Source organism: Nyctereutes procyonoides, unplaced genomic scaffold (assembly GCF_905146905.1).
Source record: "Nyctereutes procyonoides isolate TBG_1078 unplaced genomic scaffold, NYPRO_anot_genome, whole genome shotgun sequence".
NCBI lineage: Eukaryota > Metazoa > Chordata > Mammalia > Carnivora > Canidae > Nyctereutes > Nyctereutes procyonoides.
The window spans coordinates 18,122,501-18,141,415 of NW_026575040.1; the positions used below are offsets into that span (position 1 = coordinate 18,122,501).

General features: G+C 34.2%; 1 protein-coding gene across 11 annotated transcripts in view; it reads right to left on the minus strand.

Annotated features, from left to right (window-relative positions):
• TCF12 (transcription factor 12) overlaps positions 1-18,915 on the minus strand; it is a 375,082-nt gene that overhangs the window by 50,541 nt on the left and 305,626 nt on the right. For 3 of the 11 annotated variants that reach the window (XM_055319717.1, XM_055319715.1, XM_055319714.1), the window contains exon 1: positions 7,998-8,150. The exons of the other annotated variants lie outside the window; for them this stretch is intronic. In XM_055319717.1, coding sequence (XP_055175692.1) covers positions 7,998-8,066 — 69 coding nt within the window. In that variant the 5' untranslated portion in view covers positions 8,067-8,150. Of the gene's footprint in view, positions 1-7,997; positions 8,151-18,915 lie in introns of those variants that run through there. 11 annotated transcript variants of the gene reach the window in all.

An 18,915-nucleotide genomic window follows, 5' to 3' on the forward strand; every position in this document is an offset into this window, starting at 1 on the left:
ATAAAAATGTTTGAAAAACCTGGTTCTTAAAGAGGCCCATCTAACAGCATTTCTAACACCGGCCAAATAACTTTACTTTTGGTATCTTAAACATAGCTTGCAAAAACATAGATGCAATGTTATGAAGCAGCAGTTGTGCCAGTCTCAATTTTTCAGATCAAAGGGTTCTTGCGGCAAAGCGCAACTGATGTGGTCTCAAAGACTTTATTAACTCCAGATGTAGGGGAATAGTCAGCCAATTCCACAAAAAGAGCAAGTCTCTTTTAGTTACAATCAGTACTGGCCACAAATTAAAACCAGACTGCTTATGTCATCTGATCACCTGCACATAGATGCCAGGTTTTTTTTCTCTAGTTAATGATCTAATCATACGTTTACATCTTCAGTATGATTTTGTATCACAACAAACAATCTTAAAATTAAGAGAAAGGAATATATATGCTTTAAAATAATTAAAATCTACCAGGAATCAAACTATTCAAAAGAGAAATAGAAGGGCGCCTTGCTGGCTCAGTCGGTAGAGTTTGTGACTTTTGATCTCAGGTTTGTGAGTTTGACCCCCACGGTGGGTGTAGAGATTACTTAATAATAATTAAAAAAAAAAACCTAAAAGAAGGTATAATTAAATAATTTAAGATGTTGTATTAAAATGTGGTAGATATTTATAACTTTTCTTTAGAATTCTAACTTCCATTTCAGAATGAAAGGCTCACAACTGTTATCATGACACTGTCTTCTTTCCCAAGCACTTACACATTTTATCCTCCAGGAATGGTGATGAGAGAAATTTTGAGTGTCTGGTGAACAGAACTGTAACATTTATTCCAACTTGAATGAATATAACTGAAAATCTAAGATCCCTTCCTGTTAAGTCTGGTTGAAAAGAACAAATCCACATCAATATCTTTAATGTCCTCATGTCACCCACCCAAACTTACTTTTTAAGAGTGACAGAGCATTTCAGGGGCGAATATTCACAATTACTCTTTACAGTGATTACACAATTATCCTTGGGATGTTTTAGCTCATTCAACCAACTGGGAGTCAAGTTAACAAAAACATTCCTTTTTACTTGCTTAGATGATTCAGTTTTGTCATATGGATAACTCCTAATTCAGGGCAGATCATTCTCTGTTCAGCTCTAAAGGCTGGAGCTGTGCACTGTGTTCTTGAATTCAATGCATCCTTCCTGTGATTAATACTGGAAACATCCTTGTCAGGCAGGGAGCCATAAATGATTTTCTGATAATTATTGAGAAAAGATGCGAAGTAGCAGCTTTTGCTAAAAAAGATTAGGTTTTTCTTTTTCATTTTTTTTTAAATTGTGTCACATCCAGTGATGGGTTAAAAGACGATGTCATTCTCCATGCCTTTAAAAATAGATCCATAGCCTGTGTGGTGGCTGATATTTTTAAACGTCCCAAATGATAGGAGATGAGTTAGGAATTCTTTAGTATGTGAGAATAGCTATAAATCTTAATTAAGATATCCTTCCACAGAAAATGAGAGGAATGCTTTAGATGAGCACTATCCAACAGAGGTCTCTGTGATGATAAATATGTTCTACATCTGTGCTATACAATATAGTAGCCACTAGTTACATGTGACTATTGAACACTTGAAGTATGAACAGTACAGCTGAGGAACTGAATTTTTAATTTTACTTTAATCAAATAGTCACATGCAACTAGTGGTTACTATACTGAACAACATAGGTCTAAATCATTTTTCCTTACTCAGTTTAGAATTGCATAAATTATTTTGAAAGAAATATTCTTGGAGTCCAGGCCTATGAAAACCAGTATTAGCCTAAACTGTCTTAATGATTTAGGAACATCTTCACCTGATTTGGAAAAAAGAAAGATGGAAAAGCTTATCTGAATATGTTCTTAACACAGTAATTATTATTAAGATTTCATTATATTTAGGCATCTATTAGCCCTATTGTCAAGATGATGTAAATAGCAGTCTTCCTTAAATTCCAGTATTTTAAGTAACATTAAGCACTTTAATACATGCTAACAAGGACCTCCCGTATGTGAAAAGTTTAGTAAGAGAAATCATCTTTAGCACAGTCTTTATCAACTTACCAAGGTAACAAAACGTTTGGCTAATGTACCCTACACCACAATTTCAAAATAAAAGTGTAATATTATAATCAGGAATAGCCACTTAATTTATCTGATTTTTATATAACTATATTTTGTATTAAACAATAATACACTTACAAGATATACCACCTGAGGACCTAAAACCAGGGAAAAAAAATCTAGGTCACTGAAAAAAAAAAAAGAAAACCACAACCTAAGGAAAATTATACCTTTCAGAACTGTATTTAAACCCCTGGGCCAATAATTTTTAAAATATACATGTTAAAAATAAAATAAAATAAAATATACATGTTAAGGGTCAACACTTAAAAATTAAGAAAAACTAGGTAATTACTATAAGAATTTATTTTTTGGTTATTGATGATGAACCCATCCAAGTTCCTCACACAATAATACAAACAGTTTCTAATTCTGAATTTTGGGGGCCCTGAATTTAGTAAAAAGAGGCTGTTTAAAAAAAAGAGTAAAGAAAACTTTTGCTTTAAGAATTATACTGATTCAGACAAGGATGCTAGGTAGGTGTTAGAGGAAGTTCAAGAAATTTCCTAAAAACAATTTCCTATTAATTTTTCTGATCATTCTTGAGCCATTATTTTCTGTGAATACTGATCTAACATATAAACTTAAATAAAAAGCATCTTTAATCTAAATGGCAAAATTTTAAGGTTTCTGAAATTTATGGCTTTCCAACTTCCTTGTTCCTTTCTCTAATAAAAATTAAAAGAAATATAACCCCAAAGAAAGACATTAATGACTTTAAATAAATCTATAAAATCATTGCCTAATTTAAGAATTTTCCAGTATCTGGGGATCCCTGGGTGGCTCAGCGGCGGTTTGGCACCTGCCTTCAGCCCAGGGTGTGATCCCGGAGTCCTGGGATCGAGTCCCATGTCGGGCTCCTTGCATGGGGCCTGCTTCTCCCTCTGCCAGTGTCTCTGCCTCTCTTTCTCTCTCTCTCTAATGAATAAATAAAATCTTAAAAAAAAAAAGAATTTTCCAGTATAAGAATACTTAAGTAACAGATTTGATAAATATTTAATGCTTTCAGTACCTTATTACTTCATAAAAATAGAAATTTTGCCATTTTGCCATCAAGTCCAATCTACTACTGGAGTTTTTACGGTAATTCCAAGCCTATGTGGGAAAATATTTACATAGTTTCAATATCAAATACCCTAAGAACTCAAACCAAAGGCATTATAAAGCACAACGTCTGAAGTACAAGGACTAACTCAGGGACATATAAACCATCTCTGAGGATTCCTTTTATCTAATTAGCCTGCTAAAAACACAACTGGGACTTCTGTAAAAGGGATAAAAATACGTGCTTTTATATTCAACAGTTTCATAAATAAAGGGATCAATATATTTTCCCAAGAATTCCTAGAGACATATTGAGGGGTGAAATGAAGTAAAATTTCCTAACAACACGAAAACAAAATTCCAGTTTTTAGTACAAAGCAGCTTAAAAATCAATTACTAATTCTGCTATCAAACAAGCACAGTTGGATATTACTGGTTTTCAATTGTGAGAAAAATGTCTCAGGAAGTCAAGCACATTTTTATTAATCTTAAGTTAACATCACTGGGCATTTTTCACCAGTTCTTTATTGTAACTGCTATCATTGTTGTAATAATCACAGTTTTTCCTGAGAGAGAAACTATGGAATTTTTAAGGGACTGGGTTTGAAATTTGTATGCTAAGTTAATATACTGAACAAAGCAATGAGGGTCATTCCTTAGTTCCCTATATTTTAAAGAAATTTAGATCCAACAATACATCACCAATCTCTTCAACACATTCATGAACTAGTGGAAAGGGATATATATTTCTTTCTAAAACATTAATAAAGCTGACCAGGGACAACATACTCTCCTGGCAACGGCTGTAGTTTTAAACTCATTGGTTATTTGTGCTCACAAAATAAGAAAAAAAAAAAAACCTTTTGGATTTATATCTATATTCTAGATAGTTTTGGTAAAGCGGAGGAACTTCAAAGTAGATTTAAGTTAAAGTCCTTGTCATTCTATCTAGGTCTTTAGCACTGTATTTCAGAATTCTTTAATTCATGTTTTCCTCATCATACAAATGTTAGATTTAACTCTACTGGACCCATACACAGGCTAGAAATTTGAATTAATTCCCTTGTACTTTCCGCTCTCATGTTAATTTGCAATAAATTCCCAATGGAACCCAAATGTAGATCTATATGCTTTCATGATGGTTTCTGTGCTTTTATTAACTGAGAATGTTTATTTGCAAAATAAGGCTTAGAAGTATTTACAATGAAACATTAGCTACTTCATACTCTAATTCTTATGAAAATACAAACTACAGGGGCAGGCAGGTGCCAAAACCATGGCTAAACCAATTTTCAGTACTATGAGTTCTATTAGAAAAGAAGACCAAGCTAGTCTGATTTCCTGAGTAAACAAATCTAGTTTAAAGCTCTTCCATAGAAACTAATAAAAATCTGCTTCACTGACTACATCAATTTGCATTCATAAAACTGTTAGTGTCATCATATATGCAACATACATTATGTGTTTATAAGGGTGGACTCCTGTTTTCCTCAGTTACATTTTCTTTCCAGTGTGGCATATTTTGATACAAATTAAAGTAAGGATAAATGAAGTCTGGCCTTTTGCTTTGGAGACTAGTTAACTTGCCTTTGGGAAAACCTGCTCTTGGGAGAGAGATTTGGGTTCAATTCTAACCTCAGCACTTACTAACTGGGTGAGGCTTGAGCAAATTATCTAACTTCCCGGAACCTTGTTTTCCTAATTTATAAAAGAATCGTAGTAACAACTAAATGACAGAGAGGTTTTGAGAGTTAAAGGAGGTAAACATAAAGCCTTCAGTATAGTTCCTGACAGAGAGTAGCCTTTATAATCATGTCTCTTCTTTCCCAGATTCCATCCAAAGAAGCTCAATAATAAAAGTGTATCTCTAAGCTTGCGTTTCAAAACTTGGATTTCTGTGTTGTCTCTAATAAGATTAAAATAATCCCATCATACAATTAAAAGAGCATCATGTCTGTACTTGCTGCAATTTTTATACCTGGAACACTCTGTAGCATCTTCAGTTCAAGGCCTAGAAAATGGAGGCTGATCAGATCAGAGGAAGGCCGAAACTCCAGAATCCTCAAGGTGAAGAAAACAGGAATCCTCTCCTCCCAAAACTTTACTTCCTTTACCTCTAAGACTTTCTACCTTTCTGCATAAAGGACACAATTTAGTCATATCAATGAGAAAACTGAATGCAGGCCAAGTTCTTTATACATAAGGAAGCTCAGAAACCCATTATTCCTTGCTATTTTTTAAATCTCAAAAACTTGATATTCAAAATGGTTTTCAGTTTCCTGTTTATGATAAACATATTAATATTTTACAGTATGTTACAGAATACAACTACACAAAGGTTACATATGATACAGATTATTAAGCCCTTCTCTTTTCAAATAGTGGGAAAAATAGGGTTAACATCTTGGCGTTTCTGCATATGGATGCCCAAGCCTGTTATACTTCCAACAACATAATATGACCACAAAATCTTAAATAATAAAATACAGAAAACCTCTTCTCTCACTAATCTGTTTTTTGCTAAAGACTATTCAGTCTTATTGTTAAAATACCTCAAACATCCTTAAATACACGAAACCAACTTGAAAATATAAAAATAAAAACCCGAAAAAAAGAGAAAGCATTTTAAGACCAGTACCAATTAGGATTTCTTGCTCCCTTAACACCCACAATGGGATCTTAAAAATGAAATCAATGGGAACTTGTTACCATTTCAAACTATTAACCTGCCCTATCATCTAAAATAAACTGTAAAGTGGGATTAAAGAGTGAGCTTAAATTTAACCTGTTCACTACGAGGATTATATAAAAATTCCGTAACTGAATGAAGTATATATTTCACTTAGAGTCTGGAAATACTAAGTTAAAGTACTAGTTTTTACCATAATCCATTGATGGGTAGACATTCTCCAATCAATATTCACAATAAAGTGAGGCATTCACATAGTCTTTGGATAATGTAATTACATACTACATCGTTTTCTTATTGAAGAGTTATAAGAGAATAATGAAAAAACTAGAGGTGGTAAAAATAAAATACACATAGGAAAATACATAGACTAGGGCCTTATGATACAGAGGATTAAGCAATGTATCAGTTCTTTATGCATTTTTGAAGAATAAAAAAAATCACCTTTGACCTATATCAGGCACAGGCTATCAATTTTCAGGCTACACTTCTCTATCATACCCGCTAGGTCATCTACCGTAAGTCTGGAAATACTTAATACCATCAAAGCTGTCCCCTGCCCCCAACCCAATGTAGAACAAAGAGAAATGTTGTAATAGAGTGATCTGTGCTCTTGAAAGAATAAAATCTAAACTCAATTTGAGTTATAGCCTCTCCCTGCTTCAGAGGTCTTGTACAATTAATTTTACTGAACTCACAGACACACAATCTTCAAAATGACTATTTTACTTAGAATTGGATATAAAAGTATTTTCACATTTTAAAGACAGCAAGGAAGCTATACAAAGATCAAATAATTTCACTTATATTCCCCCATCTAAATCCACCTCTCACATTCTCCAAAGCTCTGCTTATATGGGCAGTGTGAATACATACTTTTTAAATAAGTTCAGGATATTCTGGCTTGATTATCATCTATTAAGAAAGCTTACCAAAAGTTAACCAAATGCTATCAGAGTCCAAAGAGGCCTTCCCAAAGCAGTCAGAGAATGAGAAAGTGCTTTCATTAGTTCTCATGTATCCTGGTTAGAACCATATGCTACTTTAAAACATTTCAACCAGTAAAAAAGGGAAGGAACAAGCATATCTGATTTTATACCTATTTTAGGAAAATGTGATTATATTTTCTTTATAACTTCAAACACTAAAAATGCCTCCACTCTTGACCCCCCCCCCCCAAATCACTAAAGTCATATGTGTATTTAATAAGACACCTGAGGGGAAAATTTTTTTGGTAAAGATTAAGGAGGAAAATACTGAACTTCACATAAATCCAAGATTGTTATTCAGTAGTATAACATTTTTACCATGTTTATCAATTATCTTACAAGGATAACTCCTAATTTTCCAGTGAAGCTCACTTTTAGAATATACAAAATCCTCTTAAAGATACTTTTGTAGAAATATACTAAATAATATTAAGAAAAGCTTTGCTTAGCAACACAGAAAGGTATTATTTTAAAACATCTAACCATGTGCTATAAATTGCCCAGCAATACATTCTTTGGAAAATGTTTAAATGCATTCTTTGAAAAATAGTGATTTACTTTATGAATCTGTACAGGGTCAAAATTCTAGTTTGATTGGAAACAGATGGTATCCCAGTAAAGTCAGGCTCTGGACCTGAAACTCCAAACAGGAAATACGGCCCTCACTAGCTGACTGCTTCCCTAATCATTCCCAGAGCTTCATACTTGTTATTTTTATGAATATCCAAGATGACTTTCATCTTTCCTTTCTATCTACAAAGCATCAAACAATCCTCTCTCTCTGTGAATGTGTATATATTTTATATATAAATTATGTTTACAATATAAAAAACATTGAAAAAATGTACTTTCAAGCTCATTGCTATTAAAGATATCAGGCATTAAAAATAATAAGTCACAAATTCAGGTTTATTTTCTATACTATTTCTAAAATAAAAGCCAACAACTATTGAGTAACAGTGTCAAAGGCAACTTTACTGACACTACTTACAAAGAAACACACAGTTTAAATGTTTGCAGAAAATAATAAAACCTCACAGGTCTTAGTAAAAAGCAGTTTTAATCTACACTATTTTCCATTAAACAAGTCATTTAGAAGCTATATGAACAAAGAAAAGGACTTACCGTTTTCCCATTGTAGTAATACATCAAAGAATTGCTGCCCATTCCAGGGACAGGATAAGCACAATACATGTTGATTTTGAAAATGTTAGTTTGCAGCTAATGCATACAGCTTCTCTCCAAGACATACATCCACACAGCCAAACAGAGTTAAGTCTTCAGCACTATGCATCCACACATGGATCTACTCAAAAGGAACTTATGCAAAATAGGACTGAACCAACTCACAGATCAGAGAGGGAGGGGAGGGTTTATGCTGTAAGTAACCTCTTTCAATTTCTATCAAGTCCTTGCATTGGTGGAGGATACCAAGAAGACAAAGTTTGGGTATTAAAAAAATACAAGTCACTTAGGAATGCTAAATAATGAAAAGAGATATAGTGTCCTAGATATAAATGTCCCAGGAAGTTGTTAATTTTGTCATATATATGATACATAACTCTCTCTCAAAGAAAGGCAAACTGACATCTCTCAATCTGTTTTTTAGTTTTAATTAATTAAATTAGAGTACAGGTGGCAGGGAAACACAGCTTGCTATACACCTCTAGCAACATTACCATCTGGCCTGTCTAAAGTTGCTTTCCAACTTTGATAAACACATGATCAAGCTATCAGGAATTGGAAACATTGAATCATGTGTAACAAGAAGGATCTAGACAGTTAAGCCTTGTACAAAATCACTTCCTGGAGAAAGCGGACCCATCACATAAGTACCTCTTAACTAGCTAGAGCAGATCATGATTTTTTTTTAGGTTATAAAAATCATATTGGAAAAAATGTTGAAAGGAACACATTTCTTGAAAAAGTTCAGTATAAAAACTTAAAAAAAATTATCTTGAAAATAAAATGTTTTTAAAAACATAATACGATTTTCAGTTACAAACCTCCTCAAATTCCTCATTTACCACACCAGTTAAAAGTTTATAATGGACTACACTCTTCTAGACCATCTAATATGTGAAAGGAATTCAGTAGTTAAATAGAAAAAACAAACAAGGTTTTGTTTTCCCTTATATAAAAGTGTGAAAGGCTGGTGTGTATGACAGACAAGATGTGCATTACAGCTGATTAAAAAAAAGTTTTTTTTTTTTACAAAAAAAAAGTTTCCTAAAAGTCTTTCCTGCAAGTTCATTATTGTTCTTAAAGAATACTTTATATAATCATATTTTTATGTTAATGCTCAAATTTCTCAAAAAGGAAAAATAAGGTATAGAAACGTCTCATAGACTTAAGCATTTCATTATACTCATAGGTCAAAACGTTTTAGATACTGTCTGCAAATACATGTTTCTCCACATATTATTTTGTTATTTAAAAAAGTTTTCAATTTGTCTTTTGCATTTGTCTGGATTCTAACTCAGAGAAACAGAATGGAAACATTTGTCTCCTTGCTCCCTGTCAAAACCTCTTTGTATTACTCTCTCTTCTCTCTGTGCCTTATAGGTTCTAACAAAACTGTGCTAATCAGAGGAGAGCTAACAAGCTGCAAAAAGGGGAACATCACCTTTTTTCAAAGCATCTTTATGAAGCAGAGCTCTTCTAAAATATTCCAGAAACATTCAATAAGAGAGCAAAAAATAAACAAAAAAAACCCCAATCCATTCTTATGAAGCATACTGATCAAATTACAGTAATAAAACCAAATCAGACAATAAGGCCAGCTAACTTCACAATGTTTAAAAGCTGATGGTATCGGAATAACAATAAAACCTCCCCACATTCTCCAGATACAGAAAAGACTAAGCAGCAGCTGCAAAAGAACATCACTGTACAGCAGACTATTAAAATGCCAGTCTGCAGAGTGGTTTGTAACTTCCTCCCTCCTGAGAGACCACAAAGACCCATTTCAATCCTTAGAGAACTGTGTAAAAAGCTTTGATTTACAATTAACAATGCCAAGCCTTAAAACCATTCAAGTAAATTTTACTCTTTCATAGATATAGTCGTTCTCTGACAGAACAACTACTCTTAAAAAAAAAAAAAAGGAAAATCAGTCATCTTTTTCTCTTAATGATTAAAAATGTAAAAACTTACTTTTGAATAGAAATAGAGGAATGGGGAAAAGAAAGAAGACATGAAGCACTGATAATACTTGAACATTTCTTCCTATAATCATTGTTCCAACTTGAGACAACTTTTATATGATGGTAACAACAACAACAAAATCCACTTACAGTAGGCTCATTTCTCTGGGACTTGTGATACAGAGTACTATTTTGTCTAATAAAACACACTATAATGTAAACCCAACTACACAATCTTGGCTATTAAAGCACAAAGAAAATTTTAGTATTTCATCATCAGTTCTTTATTTTAGAGACATGATACTCTAAAAAGAATAAACAAATATTCAGGTTAAAAAAGTTCAGAGTAAAATCAGACAGTATAATCTTTTATTGTTCTAAAGTAGTTTATTAAGCAAGTGGAGAAGTTTGCTATTAAAGTGGAAACCTGAATGTGAAACATAATAGTTTCTAAACAGAGTTGAGTAATTAAAAGCTTTTGCTTCTCCTTTTCATTCCTGCTTTTAAAAACAGAGATACAAAATCCATACATGTGTATTTAAGACAACATCATCTTCCCCAGTACACAACATATTCACTTGGTATACACTACTGCCTAAATTGAGAGTGGAAGCAGAAACTTAGAGATATCTACATACACAGGACATTAAGCTAATTTTTCAAATACAGTAAATCATCAAGAAAATAGTGGTAACCTAAATAAAATGTTCCTATAGTCCAGTTGTGTGCTATGGCAAGGTCTTTTGTTACCCCCAAATATCATTTTTTTGAAGTTGGCCTTACCCCAAATGAACTACAACTGGTTGATGAAAACTGTCGTTTTATCACAATTACAAATGATCTTTTATAAGTCTTTTTTCTCTTCTTCAAAAATATTTTTTGAAAAAATTCTAATTTAATCTATGCAACAGCTGCAGCACAATTTTTTTTCTTAAGAATCATATTACAGGAAAAAAGGCATATAGATGGATCAAGTGCTGCTCTAGTGAATGCAGTTGTTTAATCTTTGCCTTTTTTTTTTTTTAAAGGAATATGTCAAGGGTTAATCCTGTGACTCAGTCTGACAAAACGAGTCAGCTGGAGACAGGGCCACTTTTTAAACCTGATTTCAGACAGACGCGCAGTCTGTACAGGAGCTCTGAACTGTTCTGCACTTTTTATCCTGAATGGTTTCCACCAACAATTCTACTTAATCACTTATGTGTTATTTTAAGATGATGTGATCTGACTTAATATTCATGCTATCTTATCTAATAGTCTAAACAATCACCAAATTTTATAACAAAATGGGTGTTTCTGTACACACTGGCAGCGTGATTAATGAAAATGTCACAGAACCCTGAAAAAATATGACTTAGAGCCATACATCTTTTATTATAGCAAGCTGATGATTCCTGGTTTGAGGATTATTGCATTTCACTAATTTTCAAATACAGTTCCCCTTCCTTCAATGGCTCAGGATGTGATGTTTATGGTCATTCCAATGGTCATCAAGCACAGACCTAAACTAGGTAAGACAAAGCTACAATGTATTTTGGCCTAAGCAATTTTACTTCTTTACTAAAAATTCAGGAAAAGAGGTTTTTGAAAAGTCTATTAGAGAGGGACTTTCTGGCAACTTCTGTTTAAATGCCAAGCCTCCATACAAATTTTTTTTCCTTATTTTTCTATTGGTTGGGAAACAGACATATCTTCTTCCTTGGAGAGCCATGCAACATTTCATGGAATTACCTATTGCAGGATTTTATTTTAATCTATTTTGTTAGCTCTTCTTTATCCCTATTTGGATTACTATAAATCTCATACCTGTTTTATGAACTATTCTTAAGCAAGAATGTTTCAAGAATGATCTAAAATTCTAAAAAGCATTCAAAAGAAAAATTTAATTGAACTGAATTACACATCTTGAATTAATTAGTTAAATAAAGGCCAGTTAATGGTTAATCTTCTAGTACATTTTTCTAAAACAAGGAGGCAACATTCTGGTGTCCCAAAAGGCCAGAAGATCTGGCTAGAAAAGTAAATCCAAAACCCGTTAGAAGATTCCTTATGAAAAGTTTCAACATTATTTCTAAGTGAATCAATTCCTGGAAAATAAGACTTTCAGAGTGATAAATGAAGCCAAACAAAGTTCACATGTGAATAATTCCACAAATGAGCTATGTTTTCCTAAGCATGAAACTCAGTAAATAACTAATAAAATTACTGGATGCAAAGGAGGTGGGAGTGAGGGCAGGTTTAAGAGGAATAGTAAGTGATAGAATCTACAAGTGGGCAGATTCAAAGCAAAAGACTCTTCCCCAATGCCTCCTCTTCCTTATTTAGCTTGTGGAGAAATGACTTGTGAATGAATGTGGTCTCCTAAACGTGTAATATTTTAGTCTAGCTAACATCAGGTAACATAATACCAGGTTTTATAGGTGAACATATTATAGATTTTTCTAGTATATGCTGCTTTGTTACTAAAGTCATTCCTAAGTGTTGAAGCTGTTTCTGGTCTTTTTCTAAATACTGTGTTTTCACTGTATGAAAATCTTAAAAATTAAAGACTCTGTGTTTTTTACTCAGGTGATACCCTGAAAAAATGGTTCCAGTTATGCCTTAATTTTGAGTACCTAAATCTTAGCCCAACCAAATAATCAGATTTATAGTGTATGATACTGTAGATTGGTCTGAATACTGGTATACAGTTTACTTGGATATTGGTTGGATACGAGGAACATCAACACACATATAAACATACATTTTTCAAAAAACAAAACAAAACAAAACTTTTCAGAGCAGAGTAAAAACAATGCCGAAGTTCACAAATCATATTACCTGGTTCAGACACAGAACATCAGATTTTTTATTACTTCTTTACAAAAAATCTCAAGCCTAATTTGAATTTACAAATGCTTAATGATTAACAAAATAGAAAACACCTATCTGTATAGCCAATGGTAAGAATCAGCTCTATAAACTACATTTACAGGGCAAAAGAACACTTGTTTAGTTTCCCTTTTAACAACCACATGTGTATAATGAGGATGTGTAAAAACAATCATAACTCCTGGAGGAGAAAGCAAATAAATCTCTTTTTGGGGTAAATAAATAGTATCCTCCTGATATTAATACAAAAAGAGCTGATGGATCACACAAAGCCTCTCAAAGGCTATCATTAGACACCCTTCAAATGAGATAGAACTGTAATTACAGAGAATATGTAAAACCTGAAGCAAATTGCATGTTTCTTTTGATCACAAACTCACTATGACAAAGCAGTTTTCTTTGAAAAACTGAAGGATGGGGTCCCCCCTCCCTAGTAGTTCCTACATCTCTTGGCTGTCCATTTCTTTCCCCACATGAATTGCAGTTTGTCACTTCTCATTTGCTACTTGAAATAACATGGTAAGAGAATCATTAACTATGTTGCAACTTGATAATTTTCCTGCAGATGGCTCTATAATCACAGGACTGCCTAATGGTGTGTGTGTGTGCAAGTGAAAGAAAATGATGAGGACACTCAGGTTTTAAAATTCCTCAATAAATCAGCACTTCTGAAGAGCTTTCAAGACAAAGTTTTTTGACTATTGACTTATTAGGCAACCGAACAACAAAACTGCAAGCAAACAAAACTATTATTTAAAATCATCTATAAAAAATAAAAAAATAAAAATAAAATCATCTATAGAAGGTAAACAATTTGGTCTTGGGTTAAGTTAGCTCTCACTTAGAGAAAGCGCCACCTGATTTTTTTTTTTTTGTTTCTTCTGCAGTTTTTTTTCTTCTAAACTGGAAAGCACTAGATCCCTTTAATTTATGAGAAATGGAACAGCAACAAGATACTATGTTCTATTTTATTTTTAAAGAGACCAAAAGTAACACCTGCATTTTAGCCCACAGCCATTTCAAGAATCTGCAGTCTAAAGCTCTAAGGAATTTATATATTAAGCTATTTCTGGTCCCAGTAAAAATTCTTGTTCATGGCAGTAATTTTTAAGTACTTCATATCGATAATTAATTAAATGTTTAGAGTCTACAAAATCATCCTGCTTCATATTGTAATCAAGTAACAAAACAATTAATAGCTGTAGTCACTGCAAGAAGTCACCCAAGATCCTGAATTTATGGAAAATCCAATTTTAAGATGGTTTCTTACTATTAAATTGTGACCACTCTGAACAAAAGTCAAATAATACCTCATTTTGAAAACACAAGTGAAAAGGGTATAATAAACAGGGGAGGAAATAAAAGATGGTGTCAGTCCAACACAAAGCAAAAACAAAAGTGAACTTGGACTAATTACTATCCTTCACTGTGAAAGGCCATAATGCCACCCCCTACAACAAGTATCCTTTATCAGTCAGACTGGGAAAGACACAAAAGTTTGAAAGAAGAAACCTGTTACTTGTTCTATGTACTGTGAAAACTATTAAAAAGAAACCTCACTGAAGTGGACTGAGGATGTTAGAAGGGGAGGCTGAAAGAGAAGCCCTATCAGTCAATGTCAAATTATAGGAAGGTTGTCAATTATAGATCCTTAACAGAAGAATCCTCAACTGGAAAAAAAAATCAATTACAGGGCCCAACGGGGAAAGATGTATATTGCATTTCCTACAAGAAACTGACTACCCCCACAGCTCATCAATGAGAAACATTTTCACCTTGAACTCTTGGTTTTCTCTAAGTTTTCTTGTTTGCTTCAAAACAACCTTCCAAACTTTCTTTTTCTCCCTAAAATAATATTCCTCTCCTTTGTTTGACTTGCCTATTGGTTTTGCCATAGCTTGTTTGTCCTGAATTGCAATTCTCTGTTATTCCCAAATAAACTCATTTTTGTGGCAAAATAATGTTTATTATTAAGGTCAACCCTATATCACAAGTACATATAATATGGCAGAAATATTCTCCCTATGACTCATTAGTACTCTGTAATGTGCGATAGGCTGCTCAGGTTCCAAACACTGTGGAGTCACACCATATAATGAAAAAGAGCCCTGGACTAGGAGTCCAGAGACAGGGATCCAGGTTTTAGCTCTCTTAGAAGGTATAGGAGCTTAGGGTAGGACATTGCATTTCCCTGAGTCCAAGTTTCCATTTCGACAAAGTGCAGGCATTAAATTAGGCCAAAGATTTCCTAGTCATTTCACCACCAATAAAACCTTTTATTATCCACTCCCCCCCCAAACAAGGAATTCCTCTTTTGAAAGATCTCTCAAATTTTTATTAAATTATAACAAATACTTTTCCCCTGTTAAAAAAAAAAGCCATATAACTTTCATTCAGAACTTCTGATTAATAGGGAAATGAAACTTTGCCATGCTGAGCTGAAATCATTTTAGTCAAAGGAATCTGGTATTTTAGAGACCATGGATAATTTTATTCCACTAGACTACACAATTTGTTAGGTGTCTTTTGAAATATTTCACATCTTCTTGTGTCACTATTTTTGAAGACCCTGTGTGACTCAATGCCATAAATGAGACCCACTGTCCACACAAATTTAAATTATATTTTTATAATTGTATCTGTGAGTGGCATAATTAAGAGCTTAAAAGCCTTACATGAAATGAAAGGAAGATCCAAAAGGGAATCTAAAAACTTAATCACAACTTCTCAGTTCCAAGCTGAATCTAAATGCTTTATATAGTATTTATAGCATTTATAGCATTTATACTAGCAAATGAAGTATCTTTATAAAGAGCTAATAACATATTTCTATTATCTAGTAATATTTTCATTTAAAACATCTTTTGGGGTGCCTGTGTGGCACAGTCATTTAAACATCCAACTCTTGGTTTCAGCTCAGGTCATAATCTAGGGTCGTGAGACTGAGCCCTGCATTGGACTCCATGCTGGGCATGGAGTCTGCCTGAGATTCTCCCTCTCCCACTCCGCTTGTGTTCCCTCTTTCTCTAGAACAAATAAATCTTAAAAAGAAAATATAAAACATCTTTTTAAAAAGCTATGTAATGTCTAGAACAAAATGTTAAAAAAAAATGAGAAGGGTTAACATCTTACCAATAGGTAACAACTCTTATCTAATGTTGTCATTGTTCAAATAGCTCAGTATCATTTTTTTTTTTTTAAGATTTAATTTTTAAGTAACCTCTACACCCAACATGGGGCTGGAACTCACAACCCTGAGATCAAGAGTGTACACTTCACCAACTGAGCCAGCCAGGAGCCCCACAATTTTGATTTCTCAGTAATGTACAATTTGATTTACATGACAGATATTTTATGTTTGACATAGTATCAATCTGAAAATAAAAGATTTTTGGCCATGTCCTTCAAATAAACATGTAGACCTCTTTACAAAGATGGCTTTGTTATAATTTTAGCAGGCAACAAAAAGTTAAGGAGTTAATGGGGAGCCCATCGTAATTAAGTAGGCTGTGGCTCCTGCTCTTCTATTCTGTAATAAAGAATTTTGGGCCTGTGATTTGCTTCTTTGTGCCATTTGGCGGAGAAGTTAGTAGATCAATAAAATAAGATTGTTATGTAGATTATAGTTTTTTTTTTATTTTTTTAAAGACTTTATTTATTCATGAGAGACACACAGATAGAGGCAGAAACAGAGCCAGAGGGAGATGCAGACTCCCTGCAAAGAGCCTGATGTGGGATTCGATCCCGGGATTCCGGGATCATACCCTGAGCTAAAGGCAGATGCTCAACGGCTGAGCCACCCAGGCATCCCTGTTATGTGGATTATAAACAAAGGTATATTCTATAACGAACACGTAGGCTAGAAAGTTTGCCAGATAGAACAGGAAAGTAAAGAGTGAAAAGCAAGTAGCAATACCATAGTACCTTTAAAGGTGTGTGATCTTGAGAACTCCTGTTTGCCCTAACATTATTTCATATTGAAATAACTGATATATAAAAGGTTCAAACTATTATTGCTGTTAAAATTGGAATAATTTGAATAGGGACACCTGAGTGGCTCAGTGGTTGAGTGTCTGCCTTTGGCTTAGGGCATAATTCCGGGTTCTGGGATCAAGTCCTGCATTGGGCTCCCCTCGGGGAACCTGCTTCTCCCTCTGCCTATGTCTCTGCCTCTCTCTCTGTGTCTCTCATGAATAAATAAATTTTTTTAAAAATAGAAATAGCTCTTGAATATAAGAACACAACTATCAAATGCTGAGACCTCACATGGAAAACCAAATGCAGATCTTTCTAACTCTAATATATCTAACAGAGGGAAAGACTAAGTCTATATAAATGGAAAAATTTCAGTGGTCTTTTCTTTTCCTCCCTGAAAAACTTTTTACAAAGTTTAAGCATTTTTAAAAAAGATTTATTTATTTATTTATTTATTTATTTATTTATTTATTTATTTATTTATTTGAGACAGAGAGAGAAAGAGAGAAAGAGAGAGAGAGAGAGAGAGAGAGAGAGAGAGAGAGAGAGGCAGAGACACAAGCAGAGGGAGAAGTGGGCTCCATGCAGGGAGCCCGACATGGGTCTCGATTCTGGGTCTCCAGAATCATGCCCTGGGCTGAAGGCAGGTGCAAAACCGCTGAGCCACCAGGGCTGCCCCAAGTTTAAGCATGTTAAACACTTATAATATAGATGGATAAAATATACCTAATTCATCTCGAAGGATCTGTTAGTTTCAGATTACCCAGTATGTTGTTTATGCCTTCTGAGACTACTCTCAGCTGAGCATGGTCCAGGATGAAAGAAGAGCCATGGCTATACTGCAAATCATTTGAGTTTGTTCATTTATTCAACAAATATTCACTGAGCATCTATTATGCAACTAGGTACTACCAATAATCCAATAAACAACGTAAAGAAAACCCCTGCCTTATCAGGTTTCTCCTGGGTGAAACAGATGAACAAATTCTAGTATATCAGAGAATAAATAATAAGTGTTACAGAGAAAAATACAGCAGGTTAAAAAAGTGGGGGTGATGGGGACATGTTGCTATTTTATGTAGGATGGTCAGGAAAGATCCCCAGTGATAAGTGATATATGATCAAAGTATGTGAGAAGACCAACTACATGGATATGAAGTCAAGTGTGCTCTGGCAGAGAAAAGAGTAAATGCAAAGGTCCCATGGCAGGCCTGATATCTTAAAGAGCTGTAAGAGGGCAAGTGTGCAGGTAGATGGGTAAATTAGTGGAATATGGTATCTGGGAGGCAGTAGGGGTCAGATCAGAAGGGTCTTGAAAGCCATTTTAAGGACTTTGGTTTAATAGTGGTAATAAATACTACTGGAGTATCTTGAAAAGAAGAATATCATCTGACTTAGATTTTAAAAGGATTTCCCTGTGTTAAAAAAAATGACTGAAGGAAAACTGGAAGACTAGTAGGGAAGATGTTGCCATAATCATGAAAGAAAGATTGCTTGGACAGGGATCCCTGGGTGGCGCAGCGGTTTAGTGCCTGCCTTTGGCCCAGGGCGCGATCCTGGAGGCCCGGGATCGAATCCCACGTCGGGCTTCCGGTGCATGGGGCCTGCTTCTCCCTCTGCCTCTCTCTCTCTCTCTCTCTCTCTCTCTGTGTGACTATCATAAATAAATAAATAAATATTAAAAAAAAAAGATCGCTTGGACAATGATGACAGCAACAGGTGATGACAAATGGTCTAATTTTTATTTTTAAGATTTTATTTATTCATGAGAGACACACACAGAGAGAGAGAGGCAGAGACACAGGCAGAGGAAGAGAAGCAGGCTCCATGCAGGGAGCCTGACACAGGACTCGATCCCAGGTCTCCAGGATTATACCCCAGGCCAAAGGTGGCACCAAACCACTGGGCCACCGGGGCTGCCCAATTTAGATTCTTATACAAAGAAAAGAAGTTAATATATTTTTGATGATTTGGAATAGCTGGAGTAGGAGGAAGCTGAAAAATACAGCTTGGAGCAGGTAGTCATTAACAGATGATCTTCCCTATTATCG